This window comes from Xiphophorus couchianus, chromosome 13 (assembly GCF_001444195.1).
Source record: "Xiphophorus couchianus chromosome 13, X_couchianus-1.0, whole genome shotgun sequence".
Lineage (NCBI taxonomy): Eukaryota > Metazoa > Chordata > Actinopteri > Cyprinodontiformes > Poeciliidae > Xiphophorus > Xiphophorus couchianus.
Window position 1 is genome coordinate 27,422,203 of NC_040240.1, and position 26,889 is coordinate 27,449,091.

General features: G+C 38.5%; 1 protein-coding gene across 2 annotated transcripts in view; it reads left to right on the plus strand.

Moving 5' to 3' along the window:
• Positions 1-6,356: 6,356 nt before the first annotated feature.
• The window catches only part of thsd7aa (thrombospondin, type I, domain containing 7Aa), a 79,621-nt gene continuing 59,088 nt past the window's right edge, over positions 6,357-26,889 (plus strand). For both annotated transcript variants that reach the window (XR_003597961.1, XM_028037045.1), the window contains exon 1: positions 6,357-6,794. Coding sequence is in view for 1 of the 2 variants with exons in the window: in XM_028037045.1 (XP_027892846.1) it covers positions 6,641-6,794 (154 nt within the window). In the remaining variant the exon portion in view is untranslated. The remainder of the gene's footprint in view (positions 6,795-26,889) is intronic.

Below are 26,889 nucleotides of genomic sequence, written 5' to 3' on the forward strand. Positions count from 1 at the left end.
TGTATTTAATCCTGAGCCCATTGCTATGCATATCCTTTCCAGCGTCTTTGTGCTCTGGTAGTGAGTCAGATGATACATAGCTTACCAACAATCCTTATTTTGATTTTGGAATGCAGTGTTTGTAGATACAAGACATTTTTAACACAACAGAATGATAGATAAAACTGGCATGTGTTATGATATTTTTCTGAGAGACCTCACCAGATAGACAGTTGTCAAGCCCAGGGGTAGCAACCATGAAAACCACATATTGCGCGCTTTGCCAAATCTGTAACCCTGTGATGTGAAATGATTTGGCATTGAACACGTGATACAAGTAAAGCAGCATGACAGGCAGTGAGAATGATTACACCAGACCTGGAAGTTCTTGTCTCTGGGAAGGAATGCCGTTGAAAGCCTCCCATTGGTAGAGCCCTGCAGATGCTGGGGGGTCGCAGGGAGTGCAGCAGGGGGTTCATGGAGTGGGGGATGGGGAAATATGGGGTAGCAGAAGCATGAGTAAAAGATGGAAACCAGTCTGTATGTTCCCTCAGAACCTTGTTTTAGCTTTTGTTCTATCGAGTTAAATTAATTCAACTGGTTTTAAGTTCTTTTCTATGGTCTCCACAGGTCCAGTTCCCTCTGTCTTCCACAGAACAGCACAATGGAGTTTCAGGTCAGGTTGTTGCAGGTGTTTTGTGAATTCTTCCATAGCCTGGGGAGATATTATGCAGCGTTTTTCTCTGTTTCATTCTTAAGAAAATTATGAGCAAACTATCTGAGAAAGCAAACATACCTTGACACAGACATACTGTATCATTGTGAAATATTGATGTATTTAAAAGTATTGACCACTAAGCATAAATTACCACTACTCACTTTACACAAATGTCTTTAAAAATGCTGGAATTAAAAAAAAATCTGTTAACTTCTGACATCTAATATCTTTGTAACACTTGATACAATTAAATAATGCCCTGGCAATTTTCAAGTGGAGCTACAGCAGCTGATGGAAAAAACAAAACACCAACAAAAACAATAAAAGAAATGATATGGGAGCAGAAGATTGGGGGAGAAATAGCCTACAGTTTCAGCTGATCAAGCAGAATACAAAGGAGGCACTTTACCTTAGAAATTAAGGATTTTGAAAAATTTTTAACATGGTTGCTTCTATGTCATTTCTGACTTAGTCATCTTTATGCAAATTTTATACTAACACTGTTTTTGTAATGTTCAATCAAAACATCATTATTGAGATTGTATGAAACTGTGATTGTAACATTGTTACTGTTGCTCTTTCCTTTTGTAGGAAGAGAATCATGTAAACAGCAAAAAAATAATAAGTAAATAATCTCATCTAGGAAAACAAAAGGAAGAAGTGTCTGAACTTTGAAAGACCCTTAAAAGCTAAAATCAGTGTTGTTTAATACCAAACTGTAAAAATTCACAGGTTTTTCAGAGGATTTGTGTAAAGAAAGAAAATAACTTTGATGATGACAGTGGTTGAAATGTAGGTCAGATTCTATAAAAGTCTTTTCAACGCTGCAGCTCTGATCTGATAACCTGAACAGTCATATATTGGACCACCCGACTTCCAATGTTGACAGAATGTTTAGACGTATTTCACCGAACTGACAATCAAGGACATGACCCTCGGGTGACCTTAACATACTCTACAAAATCTATTACATAAACAAGTTGTGGATATGCATTTCATAATTTAACATAGTGATTAAATGCATATTTCAATGAATATTTAATCAGTATGTTAAAAGGTAAAATAGAAGTACATCATTAATACCAGGTAACCACTGTATTCTTTAGATGAAATGATGTAAGATTGTACACTTAGCCATCACAGCATTGATAAACAAAGAAGAATTGCTGACAACCATGTTTAGTGCCTTGTGTGTTCTAGAATAACCCTATTTGTAAAGACAAAGAATAGAAGTAATCAACTGTAATCAAAATCGACAGTGTTGCTTTGATTCTTTCATGCATGTTTTAGAAATCCTTGAATCTCCTGTTGAGGCAACTAACCAGATCTGTGACCTCATGGTGACTGATGCATGCTGCAGCAGCTGTAGGACTGAAGGATCTTGTCAAGGTGGAGGAGTAATTATAGACCTTTTTAGTCTGTGGGACTCTGGAAGCAGCGAATTTGTACTAGCAGTCTAGTGGAATGTGTCTTGGGTGGTCTCTGGGACAAAATCTTGGACGTGGAAGTAGTTGAGAGAGGCCATATAGAACAACTTTCATATGGTTTTGAGGAGATGGTGGGGATGGTGTGCTGCTGACCTTGACTTGGGAAATCCTGGAGCGGTGTGGAAGACATAGCCCAGTGAGGAAGTGAAATCTGGGATCTTGAGTTAAACAAAGGTGGCTAAAAAGCTTCTTACTGGCAAGACCCAGAGTATTTGAACTTTTCTTTAAGGCTCTGCATGTTGTGGGTTGTATTGGTAGACATACCTCTGCAACATTGACTGGACATAGTAGGCAGTTCCCCCTATTTAAAAAGGGGACTACAAGGTATGTTCCAATGAAAGGGGGGTCACACTCTTAAAACTCAAGACAGTGGAGTCTCAGACTCAGGAGGAACAGTGCGGTTTTCATGCTGGACCAACGCCACGCCATTAGCAGTATACTTTGTCCAACCAGTTTACATATATTGTCTGGACTGGAAGAAAGTGTTTGACCGTGTCTGTCAAAGGGAACTGTGGAGGTTATTTGGGAGTACGGGGTACCAGGACACTTGATACAGGCTGTTAGGTCTCTGAACAATTGTTTCAGAGCTTGGTCTGCATTGCTAGCATTAAGTCTTGTTTCTGGTTATAGTTGAACTCCACCAATTTTTCCCTTGTCACTGATTCTGTTCACATGGACAGGATTTCTAAGTAAGGCTATGGTTCTGAAGGGATCCGGTGTCACGATTTGTGAATTATTAAAGGTGAGAATACAAGGACCCATGAGGAACACCAGGAGGGCAGCCTGGAGGCACGCTGGAGCTACAAGGACAACCAGGAGTGCCGACACACTGCATGGGTAAGTTTGGCGCTGGTTCGGGCTTGGCCAGGCTAGGTTCTGGCTGTTGGAGGCTAGGCTTGGACGGAACAATGGGGAAAGCAGGAGGCCCACTTACTGTGGCTGGAGGCCCAATTACTGGGGCTGGAGCTGCTGCTGCTGCAGCAGCAGGGGACTCGAAGACCTTAACAGGGTCTCAGAGTCACTGAAGAAGATGGAGATAAGGAGGCTGTGAGTGTGGTGGATTGTTTCTTCTGACTGAATGAATCATAGAGCTACAAAACAATTTCTAACAAGAATGAGTACTTTTTAAACTGATCAAAAAGTTGACAAAATTCCTTCTTTGAAACTAAGTTAAGAAACAAGGGACAGATGGGGGCAAATCAAACGTGACAACACAGGAACCAATTAACACAGAGATAATCAAAATCCTCACATCGGTTTGGTGGCTTCAGCATTGGGTCTCTGCTTTTTGCAGATAATGTTGTTCTATTGGCTTCATAATTTTTTTTCTTTACACATGTCTTAGCATTCCATGCATAGAATATGCATGTGGCATGTGGCAGGTTAGATACTGGTCTACAAAATATCAGTTACATGACTCATTTTGCTAAGTCTTGCCTCAAATGGAGGAATTTGCATATCTCAGGGTCTTTTTCACAAATGATGGAAAAATAGAGTGAAAATTGACAGGCAGATTGGAGCAGCTTCTGCAGTGATGCAGGCACTGTACCGGTCGGTCTGTGGTGGAGACCAGACAGCTGCCCCAAAAGGTGAGGCTGTTGATATGCTGGTCGATCTACGATACATTTCTGCCTTCAGCTATGGTCACAAACTCTGGCTAGTGACCAAAAGAATGAGATAGTGGATACAAGCGGACAAAATTAGTTTCCTCCGCAGGGTGTCTGGGCTACTTTTCTATCTATCTCTATCTGTCTGTTGATCAGTTGTTTTTCAAATAAAAAAAAGTTTAATATTTTTATGTGTATAGGTACAGCCAAAAAAATTACGTTATTGTGAAAAAGTTTTCTGTCACTAATTTCAGAAAGTGAAAATCTTCACATTGATTTATTGTATACAGTGAAATATTTCAGGTCTTTATTTCTTGTAATTAAGCCTGAGCAACGATAGTGCTGCAAAGGCATATTGTTATAAATATGTATTTTAAGAGATGTCCCTGGCAACTTTAAAAATCCCTCCACATTGACCTTACTTTATCGTAGAAGCATGAAGATTGGTACACTGGGTGCCAGAGAGTTCTATAGAACCCATGCTCTACACCAAGAAGGAAGTTAACTGTCATTGAAGTTCCAATTTTGACCGAATTTGTATGTTTATAGGCTCTGCGTTTGATCGAAGTCCTCCTACAGATTTTGATCAATCAGTTTCAACCTTGGCTTGTTTGCTCATAAGGCATCGCTGAATAAGCGTCATCAAAATGGTGACTTTTCAATAAAGCAGTACTGCTTGCAGCTTTAATTTTAAATATGATGACTTAAAGATAATAAAAACACGTTTCAGTGTCTCAGGAAATTTTGATCATACATAACATCAATAAAAAAAATACATTTTAAATACAAATGTCAGGCTACTGAGAGGTATGTTCATTTGGTGCTATAAACTGGATGAAATTTAATTGAATTATATGCATTCAAATACCAGATCCAGATAGCAGAACTGCTGCATTTGTATAATTCCTCTGTAAAGTTTCCCATTTTCTTGAATGGATTTTGCCACACAAGGTTGTGGTTATCTTTGTTTTATACTTTCCTACCACACCTTTTGCTTCCACTTAGCTTTTTATGAATATGCTTGGCTACAGTACTTTGTGAACAACCAGCCTCTCAAGGAATGATAACTTTGGCTTACCCTTCTCATGAAAGGTGTCATTGAACGTCTTCTGGACATCTGTCCAATTAGCAGTCTTACCCATGACCTGAGGCTCAGGAAACATTTGGAGGTGTTTTGAGATAATTCAATTTTTAGGATTTGACACCAAGTGTTTTCAATATTTATCCTTTTCTTAATATTTACATTTTTGAGACAATGAATTTTGGCTTTGCTTTAAGATGATCTATGATGATCTAATTTACATGAAATGAAGGCTTGACATACAGTATGTGCCTCTGTGATGAGTCTATATATGAGTTTCACTGTCTGTGATGAGTAATAAAGCAATCTTTTTCAAGAAAGTTGAAATGATCTTCTATTCTATTCTTTCCTCCTTGTACTTTGATTCATTCATTGATTCATTTGATTCTTACTTTTTGGATTCATCTACAAATTTCATGTTCAAATTGTCCTTATGTTAAAAGCAACCAACCAAGCACACAGCCCTGTGGGACCATCTGTTCAATATGACATAGAGTTGAAAATGTTTTCCAGTGGGAACTGACTGTAATGAGGCAGTAATCTAGAGACAAATAACAATGTTTGGGCAAAATGGAGAAATTTTACTTATCCTGTAGATAAGATTGATCTACAGGACTCTGGCATAGTTATTATTATTGTCCAGATGGGTGAGTACTTTTTGCAGGGTTGATTATATTGGACTGTGATAGTGCCTATCACAGCTGGTGTGATAGGCAAACTGGTACGAACCCAACAGTGCAAAGAGGCTGGATGAGATTTGTGATTTAACAAGTCACTCATAGCACTTCAGAGCTATAGTGGCCAATGCTGCCGGGGACTAGCTCTTCAGGAAGAGCATGGCATGATTTATTTTTCTGCTACTGGTCTGACTCTGAATGTTCTAAAAACTACAGAGAGGTAAGGGAGAAATTAAAGTTGTCAGTTGTCAGTTGCTAATGTTTCCTTCCAATAATTTAGCCCACATCCTGGGATATGGACTTGAAGCTTTTTGCTGTTCGATCCTTTTTAAAGTTTTAAAGTGTCAGCCAAGTTGATAAAAAAACTTGGGAGAAGCAAATTTTTGCCTTTGATGCAAGACATCCTGAACAGTTGTTCAACCTTTTACGAAAAGAAACATTCATCCTTAATGAAGTGTTTTTCACTACATATTGCTACTATATGTGAAAAGCATTTTAAAATGTTACCTGAAAACAGGAACATTTGCCAAAACAGAGTTCAACTGTTTATGAAGCTTTGTGTTTTGGAAATCTTGACAGTAGTAAAAATGTAAAAATATGAGAAAAGATTTTTAAGATTTGTTTAAGATGCAATCTATCTTTCTTTATTTCTATCTTTCATTCACAAACAAATCCCTTCCTACACCTTAGCTTGCTGAACAGCGTCACTGGGTCTGTTGAAAGGGCACGGGAGAGAGGGAGGGATGAGAGGATGGGCATGTGTGTATGTGTCTGTGTGCAGGAGAGAGAGAAAGACAGAGAGGGAGACGCTGCATCAACCCGGCATGCAGCAGCAGTAGCAGGCTGTGCTTTGGGATCCATTGTTCCATGTTTTTCCACAGCCGGAGCGTATTCCTTTCCATTAAAACACCACGGCAGAACAAGCAAAGAGAAGAACAGAAACATTAGGAGATCTCAGCTTTGTCTGGTCAGGATTATTTCTATTTGGGAACATTGTTGTGGACAAAGGAGGAACCACACTTCAGCTCTTTGCTGTTGTCCAGGCTTGCAATTGACTGCATTGGGAAGTACGCTCTGGCAGTGTGGTGGCCATGGGGCTGCCTGGTGGAGCTCGACTTGTGCTGGGGGTTTTAAAACAACCAGCGTGCCTCTTCATCTGGAGGTTATCGCTACTTTTCTTCTCCATGTGGGCACTTGATGCACAAACCACTGTAGAAACTAAACCCTTATACATCTGGCAAACAGGTATGCCCCTTGTTCTTTTATCACCTTCTGGAAATGGGAATTCCCAGTTCTTTGATGAATGTCCCATCTGCTACATTGTTTTAATGATGTGACAACAATGCTAAAATGTTTGTGCATAGCAAAGTGAAATTAAGGAGATTCTCTGTGTTCTTGTACAATTTGCTTCATTACTGGCAGTTAATTGATCCTGCACTTTGTAGCATTACTCTTAGTTTCTTCTGTGGATAAACTCTACCTTCATTTAAAGCTGAAGTTTACTGTTGAATGTGGCAAAAGGTAATGAACTGGAGCCATCTTGTTGTAGTTTAATGTGTTAACATATTTACTGCAGTCTCAGAAGGGAATGTCTCTTGACCCCCAAATGGCTGGGGAAGGTGTCAGTTGTGCTTCTTACTCTTTGGTTCTGCTTTCGTTTGAATGAATCCAGGCAGCTGGGACTCCTCAGCTGCCTTATGCTTCTATTTGATTCATTTATCACAGTCTGTTGTGTTAATGAGAAATGGTTCATGCACAATAGGGGCGTGTGGCTCTTTTCTAAGTAGGTTAAGAGAGTGTAACCTAAAACACAAACAGTCCATTTTATTGTTGAACAGGCAGAAGTTTTATTTTTGTTAAAATCATTTCTATTCAGTTAATTTATAAATCATTTTTGACATAAATTGTAATGTTTATGGTAATGTAAGTTCGGAGCTTCACATTGAAGGCAGTAGAATACGAGAGTGTTTCTGCTTGTGGTGTTTTGGGTGGTGCCGGCTGAGTCTCATTCAGTGTGAGAGAGCAGCACATGGTCAGGAGGACAATACTGATGCATGGTCCAGTGATCAGAGTGAAGGAGGAGGCAGAGGGGAGGAGGCCAGAGGGACAATCATGGGAGCAGGAGTGAGGGTATGGATCTCTATTGATCTATTGGGATTGAAGTGCTCTTTTGGTGCAGCTGGAGATCAATGTTCTCTTTCTGTAGTGTTTAATCTTTTACTTTCTCTTCATCTTCGTATGAGTTTCACTGGGGTTCTGTTATCCAATCTCCTCATCCCAACCCTAAAAAAACAAACAAAGAATGGGCTGATCAATCCAAATGGTCCAGGAAGTGCCTGTCAACCTATGGGATCAATGATGACTTTCTTCCATATTAAATCTACAGCAGTGGCTTGTTTTAAAAAACAGTAAAATGAACATGTGGATTTACTCAGAGTTGCTTCTGCACTCAACATAAATATAATAATTATTCTTAACTTTTAGGATACTTTACATCAGTTACTAATGTATTTTATTTTGCTTCATAAGTTTAATGTTGAAAATATTTATATCTTTGTGACAAGCCCAGTTGTCAGCCTTGCCAGTGGTCCACTGTCCTCTTTTACTTTTGTGCTGTTGGTCTAAGACGATACCACCCATAATTCTACAACACTTGTGAAAAATACTTTTAATTCCAATCAGTTAATCAAAATTCAAAGCCTTTGTTGTCCTCATACATGTGCATAAGGAAAGTAGAACAGCTGCCACTGAACAGTACTTGTAATAACAAGTCAGTAAGATTCTGAAGCAACTGTCGAGAAAAACCAATCAAGTACAACAAAGCATAGTTTTCCTGATTTAACTGATGTTACGGTGATGATTTAAATATTATGGAGATATTGTTTCAGATACTGAATTAGAGTTTTATGTGCTCTTCTGTTGACATTTCACTATCAGTATTCAAGTAGAAAAACAGTCATTTAGATTTGTACTAAATGCGAATCCTACCAAGGTGCTGAAATCATTTGCTCAAACTTTGCAGGTTCCAAAGCCAGCGTTTTGGTATTGATTGTTTAATGTAATTTTGAATAAAAAACAAAATCTTTCACTAAAAGGAAATAATGTGATTAGTATTCAATAAAATAATCAATTGATAACATTTTGTTTTTGGTAACATATGATTATTTCTGTTATGGTCATGACATTTATTGTTGTATTCATTGTTCACACCCTGTAGAAGGAAAAGCCTCTCCTGGTATTATGTGCTCTACCTCCCACCGTGTTAAAGCAGGGGAAGAGATTAGGGATCGAGAAACCAGAGCAGATTGGCCAGACAAAGTTAACCTAGATACAGTATAGACATGTTTATATGTTTCCTCTGGCTTTACTGCGTTGGCTCTTAGCTTACCGATGGCTGCTTGGTTGACTGTCAGAAGAGAGCAGCAGCATTATTCAGAACAGCAGTGAAGCATTTTGGAAAGCGGGTGTGTTTTTGTCATATTTAAGTCTCAGATCACTTTTACTTTGACACAATGTAATAGAAAAAATAAAGTCTTTTATCTGTAGATAAATATCCCACAGGATTAATTTGGTGCTTTTTGTAACATAAAGTCTAGTTTTTAGGCCGATTTTGTCCCGATTTTGCTTTTGGACAATCATAGAAAGCATTCTAAGATTGCTACTTAAGATCATCATAAGCAATAATCCTGCCATTTTTGGTGTGATAAGACTGATCGGGTCTGGTCGTATGGAGTTAAAACAGTCTCAATATTCACAAATGCAGATAACAAGATTCACACTTGTGCTAGCATAGCTCCGTAGCATAGCTCACTCACTTAAGTCACTAGCTTGTGTTGATAGTTGCACAATTAAATTAACCATCCATTTTCTCATACCCTTATCCTATTGGGGTCAGGAAGGGTGCTGGTGTCTATCTCCAACTGTCAATGGGCGAGAATCAGGGTACACCCTGGACAGGTCACCAGTCCATCGCAGTTAAATTAAATCAATTAACATTAAGAATCAGAACAATGGGACAAGTAGCTAAATATATTAAGATAAATAGTTAACTTACCCCTCTGCTGTCACAGACAGAAGTCAGGGTGAGTTATCTTTACTCTTCCTCATGGCTACAGTGCTGTTGGAATGGTTTAACAAAAACAAGAAGCCATTTGCGGATTGAGGCGTCATGGGAGTCTCAAAATTCACACACAAGTGCACCCCAACTCACAGGGCAGAAGAAGCTTGTAAATCAAATATATTTTGATTTACAAAATATATTTGTAAATCATATTTGCATCAAAAATACAAGTGTGAATCTTGTCCTGTGCATGTGTGAATCTTTATGTGCATTTGTGAATATTGAGACTGTTTTAGCTCCACAGAGGACTGTCTAGCTGATGTGTGGAACAGTGTGAATATTTACTCAACATTTTGATCAAGGAATAACAGAAATGACAAGGAGTGACTATGTCACTAGTGTGAGACAGAAAATCTGTGAAACAAATCAACCTCCTCTGCTTCTTCCAGTGGTGGAATTGGCATCTCCAGGAATACACTGCTCCGAGTCAAAAACAGCCGGAGCAAAGAGGAGCATCAACCTCATGTACACGCTGCCCAATGTGCTCATGCTAACTAGCCTTAGAATTCACCACTGGCTTCATTCTGGGGAACTAGCTGTAGCATAGCACAGAGCAAAGGGGGGTGTGTGAGCCATGAATACACTAACATGATTGACATCGCTAAGACCTTCCTCCTTGGCTAAAATGAAGCAGATTACTATTAATCCCAAGTGCTGACAGGAATAGAATTTACATTCTATTGCTTCCCTGTCAACTGGTAGGTTACAGGACCGTTGTATGAGCAGGTCAGTAAATAAATTAAGCCGTCCAGCTCATACAGAGCGCTGTATGGGCATTTGTTTACATGGGGTGGTGATAGCATAGCCATGCTAGCCCTTCCTACCATAAATCACTGTAAAATCAAACTGTAATCTCTCCCCATGTTTCTGCCAAACCTAGCTTGTGTTCTCATAGTCTTACGAAATTTTTTTTTTTTTTCAAAGGACACATGATATGTTACCCACATCTACAGTTCCTGATGACATTGGTTAGTGTGGCAGAAAAGGTCCCCGCTATGACTAAAACAAAAATACATTCTTATAAAAATATAAACACTCAAATACCATTGCTTTCAAAGACAATCTGCCTGTCTGTTCACGAGCTTCAGGGGAAGAGCAAAGAACTGAGCATTCTTCAGTGCCAAAGCTGACTGACTCAACTTGCACTTATATGTACATACTTCTATATAGGCGAAGTAGGGTGAAGTACTTTAGATTTATTTTCATAGTAAGGCAAAGCACCACATCTACACACACTAAGATTATTTTTCATACCTGTACACACATAATAATAATACAGCTAAAACTGTGTAAAAATTATATAATTTATACTAAAAGATCAAGCTTCGTATTATTGTGGGTTGTATTTTTTTGCATGTTTCATGACATTTCATATATTTCAAGTTGTTTCTCTTGAGTGTATAAATGAAGTATACGCTTAGATGGAAATAGATCAAAATTAGCACAGGTTTACAATTAATGTTGAGCTACATCTAAATGACATTCAAAGCAAGGTGGGTTTTTGTAGGAGGAAAATCTGTTTTCCTCTCTGTCTCCAGCTATATGTGTAGATTATTTTAAAGCCTTTGTGTTTTTAAACACCTTGCTGCTCCTTCAGCACCATAGCTGGGGGTTGTACTATTAAAGTTAATGGAGGCAGGTGAAATTGTTTGTTTACTCTAAGCTTCATCAGGTGCCAAATTGCAGCCATTATTCTGTATGGGCCTGAAGAGCCTGAGTTTAAGTGTTGTATTCTGCCTGGTGGGTTGCCCCATGGGGAGAATGTGTGTGTAGGCGTACACACGCAGGGCACAAACACTCAAACACACAGGTGCTTGTACCCACCACGACTCCACCAAACTCAACATGATGCCTTTGTCTCTCTTCTCTGGCTGCCATCCCTAATCTCCATTAACATATTCCCATTTCTCCTCTTGCTTACTTGACAAATAGAGCATTTTCAATACAGCAGTTGTTTTTTTATCTGAGCATGCTTACAAAAGCAGAGTGATACTGCAATTAATCTTGCACCAACATCTTTAGTATTTTATGCCGCTTCTTCTGTGTTACCCTCTATGCTCCTCAATCTAACAGCCAGAGAAACACCCTTTAGCTTAACACAAACACACACAATAGGCTTTGTGCTGAATGTGTGCATGTGTGTGGTGCGCCTCATTACTCCTAGTGAGCAGGCTGACAGTGGGGGAGGAGTGCTGCTGTCAGTATCCCACCTGCAGGCGTTGGACATGGAGAGGCTCAGTAATTATGCACAAGTGGAGCTTGTTCGATCCAAATACAACTCCACTGCACTGCCACCAACATGTCTGTCAGCAGAGCAGGCCAGTCAGCCCAGAAGAGTTTCATAAAGTCATCTTCAAATGTACTTAGATGACTGGAAACTCTGAAGAAGAGTAGACTGTAGAATTCAGCTGTTTTCCCTGTCAATAGTTCACAGATGCACATTAACTCCCCTCATGCCCCAAGACTTTTAGGGTCCGAGACCAAGTCAAGACCAAGACTGGTGCCCCGCACAATAAAATGTGAAATACGATCAAAATTGCTTCTTAAATTGATCTGAAAGACCACAGTCTCATAAGAACACCCAGATATTAAATGCTTTCAGCTGAAATAAATTTAACCGATATCATTATCAATTCAAACTCTTCATTCTGCTTTGTTTCCATCTCTGTGCCACAATCCACGGAGGTCTTGTGCCATCCCTAAAAATATAATGCCCTGGGCAGTTGCCCGTATTGCCCGTGTCAGAATCCACCACTGTCTGCTACGTTAAACATATAGCAATTAAGTCAGTGCATTAATGGTAAACTATAAACTCAACTATGAACACTGACCAAGGAGCAAGAAGCAAGAAGTAACCAAGCAGAAGGCTCCCTCCCTCCCGCTGCATGTAGCCAAGCAGTAAGGTGCTGTAATATCTGTCACCATGACAGGTGACAAAAACAATCAAAGAGTAATGCGCATGCTCTTCCATTCTTGTGCTTTATTTATTCGCTAATTGAATAAATATTAATGTATATAATTAAATAAAATAATAATAGCCACTGCAGTGTACACAGAGCATTACAAGAACAAAAAATGGCTCTCGGTGAGGCTCCAGTCCTATCGTTCTTAGTAAAGAGCCATTCAGAAGAATCGGATCATTTGTGAATGTCATATCACTGTATTGGAGACTTTGGTCACAGCATTGTCCCATATATGCGACATGTCAGTCAACACCTCCGCACAATAATTCAGCACAGTGAGTGGCAACGTTTTTTCATAGCAAATGCAATTTGTCCCTGTACAGCAGTGGTGCCCAAAGTCGGACCTGGAGGGCCGACATTCTGCATGTTTTAGTTCTCTCTTTGGTTTAACGCACCTGGATCAAATAATAGCTCATTAAAAAGTCTAAGAGGAACATTGACATGCTGAAAAGGTTGTTATTACCAGCAGGGAGAGAATTAAAACATGCAGGATGCTGGCCCTCGAGGACCGACTTTGGGCAGTCCTGCTGTATAGCTAGCTTTGCTCAGATCACCGCCACAAAGCTTATCTTTCATTGAGCTTCCTCTAAGTGACTGTAAAAGTTGAACATAGTCCCCACTGTCTGGGAAAGCAAAGCACTGCTGAATTTACATGTCGCTATATCCTACGATTCACAGTATGTAGCAGGATTCTACTACAGACGATTAGACAGACATCTTCTGCCGCTCAGAGAAAACCACTGCACACTGTGTTAGAGTGCAGTGAGAGTGAAAGGGGGAGGCGATGTGTGACAGCAGTAACAGAACCACCTTATTAGTATTATTGCTTGGATTTTAATCGGTATGTGAGTCATTCATATAATTTATTTACCATAACTTAGTTTTTTGATTATTCCTAAGAATTTTGTAACATGCATCTTTGTTTTGAGTTGATGTTATTTTCCTCAGGTGAACATTATTAAGCATCTGCACCTGACAGCACATGGCTGTTGATTTGAAATAGTTATATATACAGGTGATGTTCAAGCTGTGCCTGGAATAAATCTTACACTGTTGAGTCAAGAAGCAGTTCTATAAGCTACACAAGGTGCCATTTTTTTTTTCCACTGGAGCATCTGTCCCCCAAAATGTCTGTTGAATCCTGGGTTCACGAGAGAGTATGGATAGTAAAGAGAGGCTAATTTTTCAGCATCAATGTGAGTCCAAGTGCATATTCAAATCACTAAAGAAAAACTTAAAGATTTGGAATGACCGAGCCACTGTCCACAGGTAGATCTGACACAATATCTACTGATGGGTCACAAGAACAAATTCTTACAATTTGTTAGATTTGGTGAACTTTTGAAAAGAGTGAGCAAAGAAAGTCAAGATTAAGGCTGTTGACAGAGATCAGACTGAATGCAAAACAATGAATGCAGTTGTTTCAAAGGATAAAGATGCATCATGTTCTTACTCTTTGTATGACAGAAAACTGGTATTTTAACAGGTTTGTGCATGTTTGAGATTCACTAACTATTAACAAAAAAGCTCCCCGTTCAAAATGGCTGAATTTTCCTCATCCCTGATTTTCCTAATCTGTTACATCTCACATAATCAAACACAACATGACACTAAAGTTGCTAAGAAATCCGGCTAACCACATTACAGTGATTAGGGTTTCCTGTGCTTGGATTAACCCTCGTTCACTTACAGTGTGCAGCTGTAAGGTCTTGGAAATGTGCCACCGGATTGGCCTAAAAAGCAGAAAGAACCTCTTAACCTGCTTCTTTCTTTCTTCAGTGTCTGATGTTGTGACTTGTTATTTTGACCAAGAAAAAAAGTTCTGTTAGGAAATAGACGCTGGTGGTCTTGTATGGGAAGCATCAGTACACATTGAAAATGATAGGAAACTGTTTTGAAATCTTTCTTTGATTTCATTCAAACTGCATTCTGTAGCATTCAGATACTCATTGCCTTTGATTCAACAGCTGGGCAGAATAATCTCTCTGATGCTACAATGGCCATCACCTGCGTCCTCACCATGTTTACCCAAATGGTTACACTGAGACATTGTGTTGAATTTTACAAGACACAATTGATTAATATTTGATACTAAATTATCAAATTGTTACTAAATTGTTTTGGAAAGGGAGGAACACTTGTGGTGCTGCTATGTATTAGACTAGTGAATACATTTGAAATGTAGCTTTTTCCTACACTCTGATGTGGGATTTCTCCCTCTTAAGAACAGGAAGGGACTGTAAAGCAGCTAATTTGGGATTAGCAATGTGGTTTTTGGAACCAGAGATTAGGGGCAATTGGCTTGAGTCCAAAATTAGCTGGTGTGGGACAGACACTTGAAATGATTTGGTCTAGGTACAACTTTTTCTTATTTCAATCAATAATCAGACAATTAGTAATCACTGTAATACAATTATCAACTAAAACAGATAAGCTCTTTAGGAATTTCCTCTAAAGAGCTTTTGTGTTTAAGAATAAATGTTAAAATTTTCATTGACAGATAAGTCAAAATAACTTTGTTAAATGTCATTTCTCTCTGAAAGGTGAATCTCTCGGTGTATTTGGAAAATACACCAAATACATATTTCTATGTCGTAAAGTTTAGAGGAATTTATGAGAGGGGACATGAGGTGCCAGAAAACAGTCTTATTACAGGAAAGGACAGAGAACATCTCCTGCTTTGACCAGCTGTTGAATTTCTCTGAACAAGTTTGGGTCTGGCAGCAGGATCTGTCGTGTCTCTTTTCTGTCTGAGAGTGGCATCATCCAGGTTCCATCTGCCTGTCCTCTGAGGATGGAAGGTTATTCAATCATTTGCAGTTCATCCTTTGAGGCCCAATTTATTCAGTCTAAAAAATTACCTTGCTGAAAGATTAAAGATCAGGGAAAACAATGAACTGAATTGTGAACAAGTGGATCAAACTTGTGCATTGACTCAACTGAACATTATTGGGGCTTTATGTGTCTCAGCTGGTCATAGATGCATCAATGTGCCCTTCTCTCTAACTCTGCTTGTGATCTCTTTGCTACATAGCCATCCTAAGCAAATAGGATGATGCTCTTAAAAAAATAAATTCTATTTTTTTTATGTAAGCTTTATGTTTACTTTTCCTGTTTCTATTTAATTGATATATTTTTTTCTGAGAATGCAATATGCCAGATAACAATGATTTTCTGGGGCCAGGTATTACTTTAAGCTCTGAGACTAATGAAGTAAAAGACTACATTCTACTGACTGAGTATTTATCATGAGGCTAGACAAGGAGAAAAGTAATCAAATTTACTTCTAACTTCAAAGCAGACATTTTGTTTATGTGCTGTGGAAGATGATTTGATTTGAAACATTAAAATGTGACAAAAAAGTAAAACTGATTTCTTAAAAATGCATTGTATTTGTTAGATAATTATTTTGCACACAATCTAAAAGAGCCCAGGTATTAATTCCTGTGGGTCTACTGTACTAAACTCCTTTGAATGCAGATGAGAGCAAGAGAAGAAGTTAAGCAAGAAATGTATATTAGTCAATGTCTCTTTCAAACAACTATCCACTATTGTTATCATTTGTTAAGTCAGAGTACATCTAAAATAATAGTTCTATTTTGCATTAATCATGAATAAAGATGAAAGCATTTATTAAAATGTTAGTTTATTAATAAACCTGCAAAGCTTCCCAGGTCCTGAAGCTGAGTAAGAAAACAGCCATTTTTCAAACTTATCCATAGAAGACATTGTTTCTGCTAAGCTGAAGATGAATAAAAATCCTAACATCATCAACAGCAGGTTGTTGAGATGCAAACACAGAAAAATCTACAAATCAAGAACAACGTTGCTAGAAATTTCCCGATGAATTTCAGCTAAAAAAAAATACACAAAAACCTGAGTTCATATGTTTGACAGATGTTGCATGAAAAACACTAAAGTTAAAAATCCAACAGAGGAAGGCATTCTCCTATTTGATCCTGCTTCCTGATGACAGAGTTCAGTCCTGGTTACTGTGCTCTCTCCTGTGGCTCAGAATGCACCACAACCTCCAGAGCTCACAATCTGGTTGAGCTAAACTGTCTTTGCTGAGTATTTAGGTATATTTTGAAATGATCACGAGTTTATGCAGAATCATTGAAGACACCACAGAACCTGCAGTCATGAATCTGTCCTGTTGCTAAAAGCTGGTTATAATTATTGTTTTTCATCTTGATTGAAAACACATTTTGCTCCCTGACCTGTGAGAAGTCTGTTTGCCTTTTTGAGTTAGTTTATGACTTTATTACTTTTATTTTCTGATGTTGTAATGTTGTAGTATTTGCTTAGTTCACAGCATTTCTGTGTTTGAGGTGATTTACATGTAAATTTGATTTGATTGCCGTACTTGATTGTAAATTACTGATGTAAAATAATTTACATTTGATATCACCTGCTTTAGCATGTGTTTTTATTGTAGACCTGTTATCCTGCTGTCTTAAATATTAGACCAAATTTGCCTTGTTATAGAGATTCTAGATTACCATTCTATCATCACCTGTAGAACTGAGTAAGAAATCCTCACTGTGCTGCCGTTTTTAGTTGGCAGTGATCTCCTGTCGCCGGTGTCATGATTTGTGGAAGAGGTGATGAGGCAGAACGCAGCGGACCCAGGTTGAAAAGAATGATGGTGGTTTAATGATGAAAATAAACACAAAACAATCCAAAAATCCAGGCAGCATAGCTGAGCGGGAAGGCTAAGGCTCAACACTGGTAGCGATTGGTAACAATGGACAAACATCAAACACAGCTCGACAGACTGGTACGACAAGGACCCGACAAAGACAGCGACACAGGTGGTATTAAATACACAAAGGGTAATCAGAACGAGACACACCTGGGAACAATCAAGGGGAAGACAGGACAACACAGAGACTCAAGAGACATAGAAACCTAAAATAAACACTCAGAAAAACTCAAATCCTTACAGCCGGTGGACACGGTGGTGTTTAAGCTTTCTGTACTAAAGGCAAAATTAGAGCAATGGGTGAAAATGAATCAGACCTGGAACTTTCTCCTGAGTTATAGCAACAGAGGGCCAGCATCAGCTGTGTCTGATGTGTGCTGACACCGTTCGGACCTGTAGTCATGTTCTGGTTCATTCTTTCCCGTCTTTGTGTGTGACTGTCTGCTGGAGGCACTCTGGACGGAGCAGAAAGAACTTTAGTTGTTTCTTGACAAAAGGAGGTGTTGGTGCAGCTGTGTTAATGTAAATGCAGGTTGAAGAGGTGTTGCCTGCTGTTGTTTTTAAAATACTTCAATTACTTTAACTTTGCATAATAATGTTCAGCAGTAACAATTTTACATGAACTTGACTGGGTGGCTGTAAGACATGAAACAGAAGGCTATGAAACTGATGAGTAGTCTAACCATAGGTGCCTTTAACTGATTTATTTACCTTCTACCACATTAATACATGATAAAACTTTGTAATCAGTTGACTGAATAATGTCCAGCTCATCCCTTTATCTGACAGATATGTTACTGAACTCAAGAATCCAAGTAGACAGAACTAGAATACGCCTAGTGCGGTTCAGGGTGAGGGGATAAATTCTTTATCATCCAGATCACACAATACAATTCTCCAAATAGCAAAATGTTTTTCCCACTTCCCTGTAAACTGTTTAGCTTCCTTTACTTGGACATAAATAATGTAGAATTATAGAATTGTAAACATGTAATTCACTCATTTACACACTCAGTGGTTTGCTACATAGCAGGCCCACGGGGAGCTGAGGGCAGCAGATATCATTTCAGATTATAATTAATGAATAATATGCTTTAGTAAATGCTTCTCTAGAGTTGCTTCTTGAATCAACAAACTCAGACGTGAGACATCTTCCACACAACTCTGATAATAATCTTTATGGCAAACTCTTGGTTTGGCTAAAAATAATAGTTTGAAACGCAGATGAATTAATTTGTGTCAATTCACAATTAAAGTCAAAACATGGAAAATAAAATAAACAAACCCATTTTATATGTAGTTACATTCAGTCCAGGTTAAATTGGTAAATTCCGACTGATAACATTCAAAGTAATTCCAAACACAGCCTGACAGATATCAGATATCTGGTATGAATTCAGCCTGGTATGAATTGAATTGGGTTTATATGCTGACTCAATCCAGATTACGATCTTGGGGCCTGGAGCTGATCCTAGAAGTCAATAGGTTACAGACAAGGCATGCACTCAACATTTTACATCTTCGTTGCAGGAGCAATGAAAAGCATTCATCCATGATGGTACTTCATTGTGTAATTCTGTGTCTCAAAAAAATCGTTTTTCTCCCTGAGAAAATCCTGGAGAACCTTGGAGAACCCTACCAGTTAGGAGATTTAAACTAGTAACCTTCTTCCTATAAGGAAACAGTGGCCGTGGCTAAAAACGGTCTACTGTTCATTGCTTGCATTCTCTGTGTTGCAGCCATTTCCAACTATATTGTCGTTTTATTAGAATTCAATTGTGTTAAATTTTATAACAATTTTAGCCTCTAAAAGCTAAAAATGTTCTCTAAAATGGAGAAAATATTCTATTCTATGTGAGATACTAGTTCATGTTCTTCAAAGACTATCCAGCAGGAACTCACTCTGGACCTTAAAGTAAACTGAAGTCAGATGCTTGTGCTTGTCAACAAGATTAAAAAGTAATAGTGGACATGTTCATATGAATGACCAGATTAATTTGACATTATAATTATGATATTCTACAATATTCATTGTATATTATTTCAATGATCATATTGACCAAGGCAAATCCCCTACATGACCTTTGCTCACCGTATGTTCATAGTGAACATGTTTTTTGAGAGTTGACATTGTGTGTTACCCCAATTCTCATCGGTTTCTTTCTCATTTCTTCTTCTGCGATTACTCCATAATGACTGGTAGACTACACTGACAGCGCGTCTGTTTCCTTAGCAACACTTCCTGCCTGTTTTGTTTTTCTCACCTTGAAGAAGATCCTTCGAGGACTGAACAGATTGAAAACAAAAATGTTGAACTCAACATAACTCCATGTATGTTACATAATGTTTTAATTCCCATCCATTGCACACTTCCTGTTATCCTTCAATATCATCACCTTTCTGAAATAGTGGCCTACATCATTTTTGACACAATTGACTTGGACCCAAAAACATTACCACCTCTTTCTTTCCAAAAGATGTTTTAGGCAAAATGAAAAAAGAAACACTTTTGGCCAAAAATAGACATTATTTTATGAAGGTGACAATGTCTACTTTTGAATATCCTTCATGTAAGACGAATCATCATCACATCTGGTTTGTTGTTTTCTGATGAATGTTTGGTATCATCGTCAATTTTTCTGAACAAAATTAAAAATATCTTTGCAATCTGCAGCAAGTCAGATTATTTTTGTTTTATGGTCATAGTTGCTTTTGTCAGAAATATATTCTCTAACATGTAAGAGATTCATAAAGTAATTTTATTCAACTGGGTAATCAATATTGTATAAGCATAATCCAAAACAAACAAACAATATTTAGAAAGCTGTTTCAAGTATCAGCCTCTGTGTGAGTTCCTTTTGCCCCTCAGTTTCTCTCTGCATTATTTGTCTTGTAGGATCAGCAGCAAAATATCAGTTTTATCAAATAGCTGCCTTTCATTAAAGCAGAGCCATCTGCTCTTGTTCCTCCATGATTGTCAGTCAATTGGCAGAATTGTGCATGTAAAGCCCAGTTTAAAGCAGAGGGATGGAGATCAAAGGTAGCCACTGACCCATCCCCCTTCGCTTGTTTCCTTTCAGGTTTTTCTGCAGTCTCAGGGGATTTAACATAAAAGCTGGCAATGCCTCGTCCTCAACTCCACTAAATCAGAGTGGAATATTCAAAAATGGGAATTTTTGCACGATTGCTGAACCCAACAACTCCCCCATCACTAGCTATCTGCTGACGTTTGGGGTTTTCTCTAATGAGACCAAGCCAGACAGTGCAGCCAAGGAAACAGAAGAAATGCTAATGCTGATGTGCTCTGGAAAGCCAAGCAAATTAGAGACCAAAAAACATCAACAAAAAATTATTAAACCATCAGTACATTCCATCTGGTTTTATTACACAGGCAATTCTTTCAGTGCCACAGAGAACCTTCATATTGTGATGTAAAACCACATAATTAGGTCATAAACCTTAAAAGTGAAAAGGCTTCAATGCTTGAAAAAAGACATTTTACAACTTCAAACACATCGACTGTGCATCACTCCCCATGCACTTATCTTATCATGATAATCATGATAATCATGAACTACCAGCAAATAAAGCTGTAAAGAAATACTAGTAAAAATAAAAAATAAGATTAGAACCAACAATGTGATGCAATGACATCATAGTTTAGTATGTTGAGAAAGTTGTAATTCATGATATTTTCTGCAACTTCAACTAAAGAAATGGGAGTAGATCTTAAGTAAAGGATTAGGAGAGAGGCCAGGGATGATTAAACTCATTCTGTTACTGAATGGGGAGTCAAACCTTTTCCCATTCTACAGCATATCTATGACACAAACTGGTGCCTAGCAGCTAAGTATGGGAACTGTTGCATCATTTCTAACTTTTTATATTTTAATTATTATTTTTTTTTTTTTACATATTTCCAGCATTACCATATTAGATTATATGAACTGCCTCTTAGTCCCATTCCCATTGTTTTTCATGTCATTTTGTGTTTGCTTGCATATAGTATGGGTACCGTCACAAAGCAGGACTTGCTTGTCAATTCCAATTTTTTGCTGAAATCCAACTTTTTCTTGCATGGTCGTTGATACTACTAAATGATGTGACTGCAAAGAGTCTTTTGTGTGACCGGTTCATGTTCCCAAAGTGACCCGCATGCACAGATGAATAAGGTAAACATCATGCAGCAGCGCTCTGTTTATGGAAGTTATAATGGACGCTGATTTTAAAGTTAATTCAAACACCACTAAAGTCACAAAATCATAACAAGAAAAAAAGCTGATAAAGAAAGCACAACTAATACCAATGCCGTTTTGTTAAACATTGACTGCAGCTCCTGTAGAGAAGTTTGGATGTTTAGTCAGAGCCAGTTATGAAGTTAATCAAACAATCAATCAAATTTTATTTGTATAGCACATTTCAGCAGCAAGGCATTTCAAAGTGCTTTACATCATTACAAACACAGAAATACAATGCAACATAGAATCAACAATCAAAACATAGCATTAAGTGAGGTTCCATCAATAAATTTGTAATTGATTACATTTCAAATACAATTCTAAACAGGTGGGTTTTTAATTGAGATTTAAAAGAAGTCAGTGTTTCAGCTGTTTTACAGTTTTCTGGAAGTTTGTTCCAAATTTGTGGTGCATAGATGCTGAAAGCTGCTTCTCCTTGTTTGGTTCTGGTTCTGGGGATGCTGAGCAGACCAGAACCGGAAGACCTGAGAGGTCTGGAGGGTTGAAACAATAACAGCAGATCTTTAATGTATTGTGGTGCTAAGCCATTCAGTGATTTGTAAACTAACAACAGTATTTTAAAGTCTATTCTTTGAGCTACAGGAAGCCAGTGTAGGGACTTTAAAACTGGTGGTATGTGCTCTATTTTCCTGGTTTTAGTGAGAACGCGAGCAGCAGCATTCTGGATCAGCTGCACCTGTTTGATTGATTTGTTGGACAGACCTGTGAAGACGCTGTTGCAATAATCAATATGACTGAAGATGAACACATGGATGAGTTTCTCTAGATCTTGCTGAGACATTAGTCCTTTAATCCTGGAAATGTTCTCCAGGTGATAAAAGGCCGACTTTGTAACTGTCTTTATGCGGCTCTGGAGGTTCAGGTCAGAGTCCATCACTACTCCCAGGTTTCGGGCCTGATCGCTGGTTTTCAGTTGTAATAACTGAAGCTGTGCATTGACTCTAGATCGTTCCTCTTTAGGTCCAAAAATAATAACTTCAGTTTTGTTTCTGTTGAGCTGGAGAAAGTTTTGGCACATCCACACATTTATCTGTTCTAAGCATCTGTTCAGTGATTGGATGGACTCTGAGTCACCTGGTGACATCGTAATGTAGAGCTGTGTGTCATCTGCATAGTTATGGTAGCTAATATTATTTCCTGTTATAACCTGAGCTAGTGGGAGCATATAAATATTGAATAAGAGGGGTCCTAGGATTGAACCTTGGGGTACCCCACATGTGACCTTTGACCTCTTTGATGAGAAGTTTCCAATTGAAACAAAGAAATCCCTGTTCTTTATGTAGGATTCAAACCAGTTAAGCACTGGACCGGAGAGTCCGACCCAACTCTCCAGTCGATTCAGTAATATATCATGGTCAACAGTGTCAAAAGCTGCACTGAGGTCCAACAGAACCAGCACCGTGGTGTGTATTCACTTCTATAATAGATATATGAGAGAAATTGACAATAGTATATAGAAAAAGCATAGTAATAGAGTGTAAAATCTTTAAAAATATGCGAGCCACAGCAGAGCATGTTGCCAGGTCACCAGCAGAGCAGGACCCAACATAAAGTCATCCCTCTGGAAAGCAGTGGCCTACCTCTAGCTCTTTTTTTCCCTTTGTACAAATCTACCGTATAATCTGTGTCGGCACTGTGCCATATATAAAATCCATGACCCGTAACTGTCACTAATCCACCAACTGATTCACATGTCTAGTGTGTGCTCACTGACACAGTGGCTCTGATCTGCTGAGCTAATGCTGAGAGTCAAGGCTGTTTGTCTGGGGACAGGAGACTAAGTTAATTCCTCTCACAGAACAAAATCCTCTGAAACAGAATCTATCTAAATAACACAGTGGCTCTTAACTGAAACCCTTAATCATAATGTTGTTTGCTGCCACCAGCATGGATCATCTCCCACAGTGTGCAGCAGGTCAGGAGAACATTAAAAGCTTGATCTATAGAAAAAGATTTCTAAAAGAATTTCAGGGAACCTTTTTAAAAACTATTTTTAGTAGTTTTGTTTTAAGCTGTTTCTATGATGTTGCACTAAACTTCACTGCTGCCTGTTCTGGGTTTCATATCAAAATGATAAATAGGTTGAAATGATGTGGTTCTGTTCATTAGTCTTTGGAGACACCTGTATGAGCAGCCAGTTACTGCCCTCCACCTCTTTACACAGACCAGACTTCAGTGTCTTTGGGGAGTTAAAGGAGAAAATAAAACACAATAAACATACAAAACACAACCAAAAATCAAAAGTCACACTTTCCATTGTGTAACACTACTCTAACTTGAGTACATTTTTTGGTTAATTTACTCACCGTCATTTTATGGCAAACAGTCATGTCAGGAAATGGTTTTGCATTAAAATTCATATTCACAAAACAGAATGGTTCATCATTCAACTGATGGTGGGAATCTCACTCAGAATTTTCCAAATACCAGATTACAACTCATCTGATGATGGGCTGAACTGAGCCCATGCTGTCAGCCTGTGGCGCCTGCAGCTGCATGGCGGTATGCACTGTATATACCTGGAAATTTTCCTTTGATTAAAAAAATTTATAGTTATTAATTAAAAAAAATATATAATTTTCTATTCATTCGTTCTATTCATTTACTATTAACACAACTGTGGGGGGAGAAAAGGTAGTTTGTGTCAAAACATCCTGCTTGAAGCCCACACTTGTGTGTGTCTGTGGGGGTAGACACTTGAAGTCCTTAACCTAAATGTTATTGGTCACTTGGTTACTTTGGTTTATTTGGTGGCTTGGCGTTGTTTTTGTAAGCTAAATGTGACTAGCAAGCTAAAACTGAATAAATGGAGTTTAAACCCTGCCACAATTCAAAGAGCCGTTGAGTGGATTCCGTTTTTTTTTCATGGTTTCAGGAACTGAAGAGCTAACGCTCTTACTGCTCTTACTGCCACGTTCTGCCTGAGCATAGCAGTAAGAGTGTGGGAGGGTTAAACAGTAAAATCTAGTCAAACGTTTTCCAAAAAGAATAGAATCTTGTTTGTATTTGTGTGGGTTAGGTTTGTACTGGTTTTGTGCGCTGCACACACGATGGATTTGGAAGATGTGTTCATGTGGGTCAGGTGAAGACTTAGCTTTGCACCCTCTGACAATATCCTGCAGCCACTCCTGCTGTCAGTAGTTCTGGAGTCTCTACCATCCAAGGATTCCCCTCATAAAACCATTTTTAACCCTCAAGGCACTCAATCATTCACCAAACCTGCAGCTTCATGTTGGGATGTTGCAGCCAGACAGAACATTTACTGCTTTTTGGTGAAAGTCAATGAAATAATGAATGCAAAGAGTTTTTTCCTTTGTGACTTTAGTGGACAGCTCTGCCGTGTTAGCAAATAATGAATGAGAGAATTCTAAGGGTCTGGCTCAGACACAGGTCAGAGGAAATCCAAGTTCAGGGTTCCACAACCTTCTGATAGGAAAGAAACACCTGGAACTGAAAATCTGATGATTGCTCCAATCATCAGATTTCTGTTGCCAGTTTTTCAGTTGATCTGGCTGAAGGGGTTCAGATAAATACCGAATAGTAGTGGGGTGGGTGTGCATGGGGGATGGAGGGATTATGGACATGTGGATTATGTTCCATATCTGCTGCAGATAACCTCTTTTACTTGACTTGCTTGTGTAGTAGTACATCTACAGCATGACCTGCTCTGTTTGGATGACATGCAGTTGTCAGTGAGCCTTTGACTCATTAATATGCTTAACATGAATGTGCAGGAACACAGTAAGCATCAGAGTAACGTTACAGGATAAATGGTCTTGTGGTGAATTAGGAAGACAGACTCTGACAAAATGTTAGGAGGATGAAGGCTCTCATGATGCAGACCAAACTATCATGAGAGCCTTCTTGCATTGGGCACCAAACAGCTCACTGTACCTGATGTTGCAGCCATCAAAGAAGACAAAGCTGCATTTGGACTAATACTGGAACTAGTATTAGTTCCTGGAATGATGGCAAGTGGCTACTATCATGTTCAGAGACCAACATCAATTATTCTAAATTACCTCACATAACTGTCATGTGCTGCATTGTATGTTGACACTGAGCGGAGGGGAGCAATCCATTGCGAGTAACAATAGCGTCATGTTGTAGGGAGCTATGGAGTAAGGCTTTAGATCACCTTGGATCAGGATTTATGGGCGAGGCTCCATGAAAATGATAGTCTGACATCATTTCATTGTCAGTGACTTCTGATTGGTCAGATTTCATGCTTCATATGTTGGTGTGCAACTTTTCTTAATGCATATCTATCATTTAAATATCTGTCTTGTATGTCCTCATCAGCAAATCCATATTTTGAGGAGAATTCTTGTGACAGTAATTGGGAAAACAAACGCAGATATTAAAAAGACATTTTCCAGCTTTTTTGGTCGTCATTTTAGCTTTAATGTGAATTAGATTTTGTCAGGTAAGCAATAGCTCACCTTTACCCTCAATAAAAGAAATCATCCCATCTGCACTTTTTCCTATTCTTTTCCTCATCTCTCCTCACTGTCTCTGACATTTAAACAACCTGACCTCCCCCACGTTTCCTACCACTTCATATCATCACCACTATCACTGCCACCCTTTGTTCCCCATGAGCCTGGACAGAAGCTCTTTTTACTATATCTGCATTTTATCTGAATCCTAGTCAGATTTTAATTTGCTCACATTTTCCCTCAAAAATAATGACTTGAAATAATGATCTACTTCCACAGGATGATCATGTACAAATTTGATCATTGAAACCTTCAAAGTGACCTTCCATTCATGTTAAATAGATTTAAATTTATTCATGTTTTTAGATATTTTATCCTGGCCTGCATTTTTGATTTCTATAGCCTTATCTGAGTTCTGAGATTAGGAACCTTGAGGGCCAGGTTATATTCTTCTCTTTGTCAGACTTTGTCAGAACCACACAGACAGACGCCCTGAGTCAGGAGGCTGGCCCCAGCAGCATGGGGCCAGCCTCATGTCCCTGCACAACACAAAGCTATGAATGTGGCATTGAATTTAAATGGTTCAAGTAAAGTCAAAGTAAAATGTTCCTTTAAGTTAAAATTCGTAACTTTTAAGTTAATTCAACACAGATTGGTAAGTTGTTATCATTAAACCAAACGAATGAAGTGAGATTAATGCAAATAAGTCCATAACATGAACTGCAGCCCAAATAGACTTTTAGAGTGTATTATCTACTCTGCCTGAATATTGTCCTGTTGCCTTTTGACCAGTGTTCTTTCACAACTATATTTTTTTTCTTAACCATCTTAATTATAATACTACTGTTCTATCT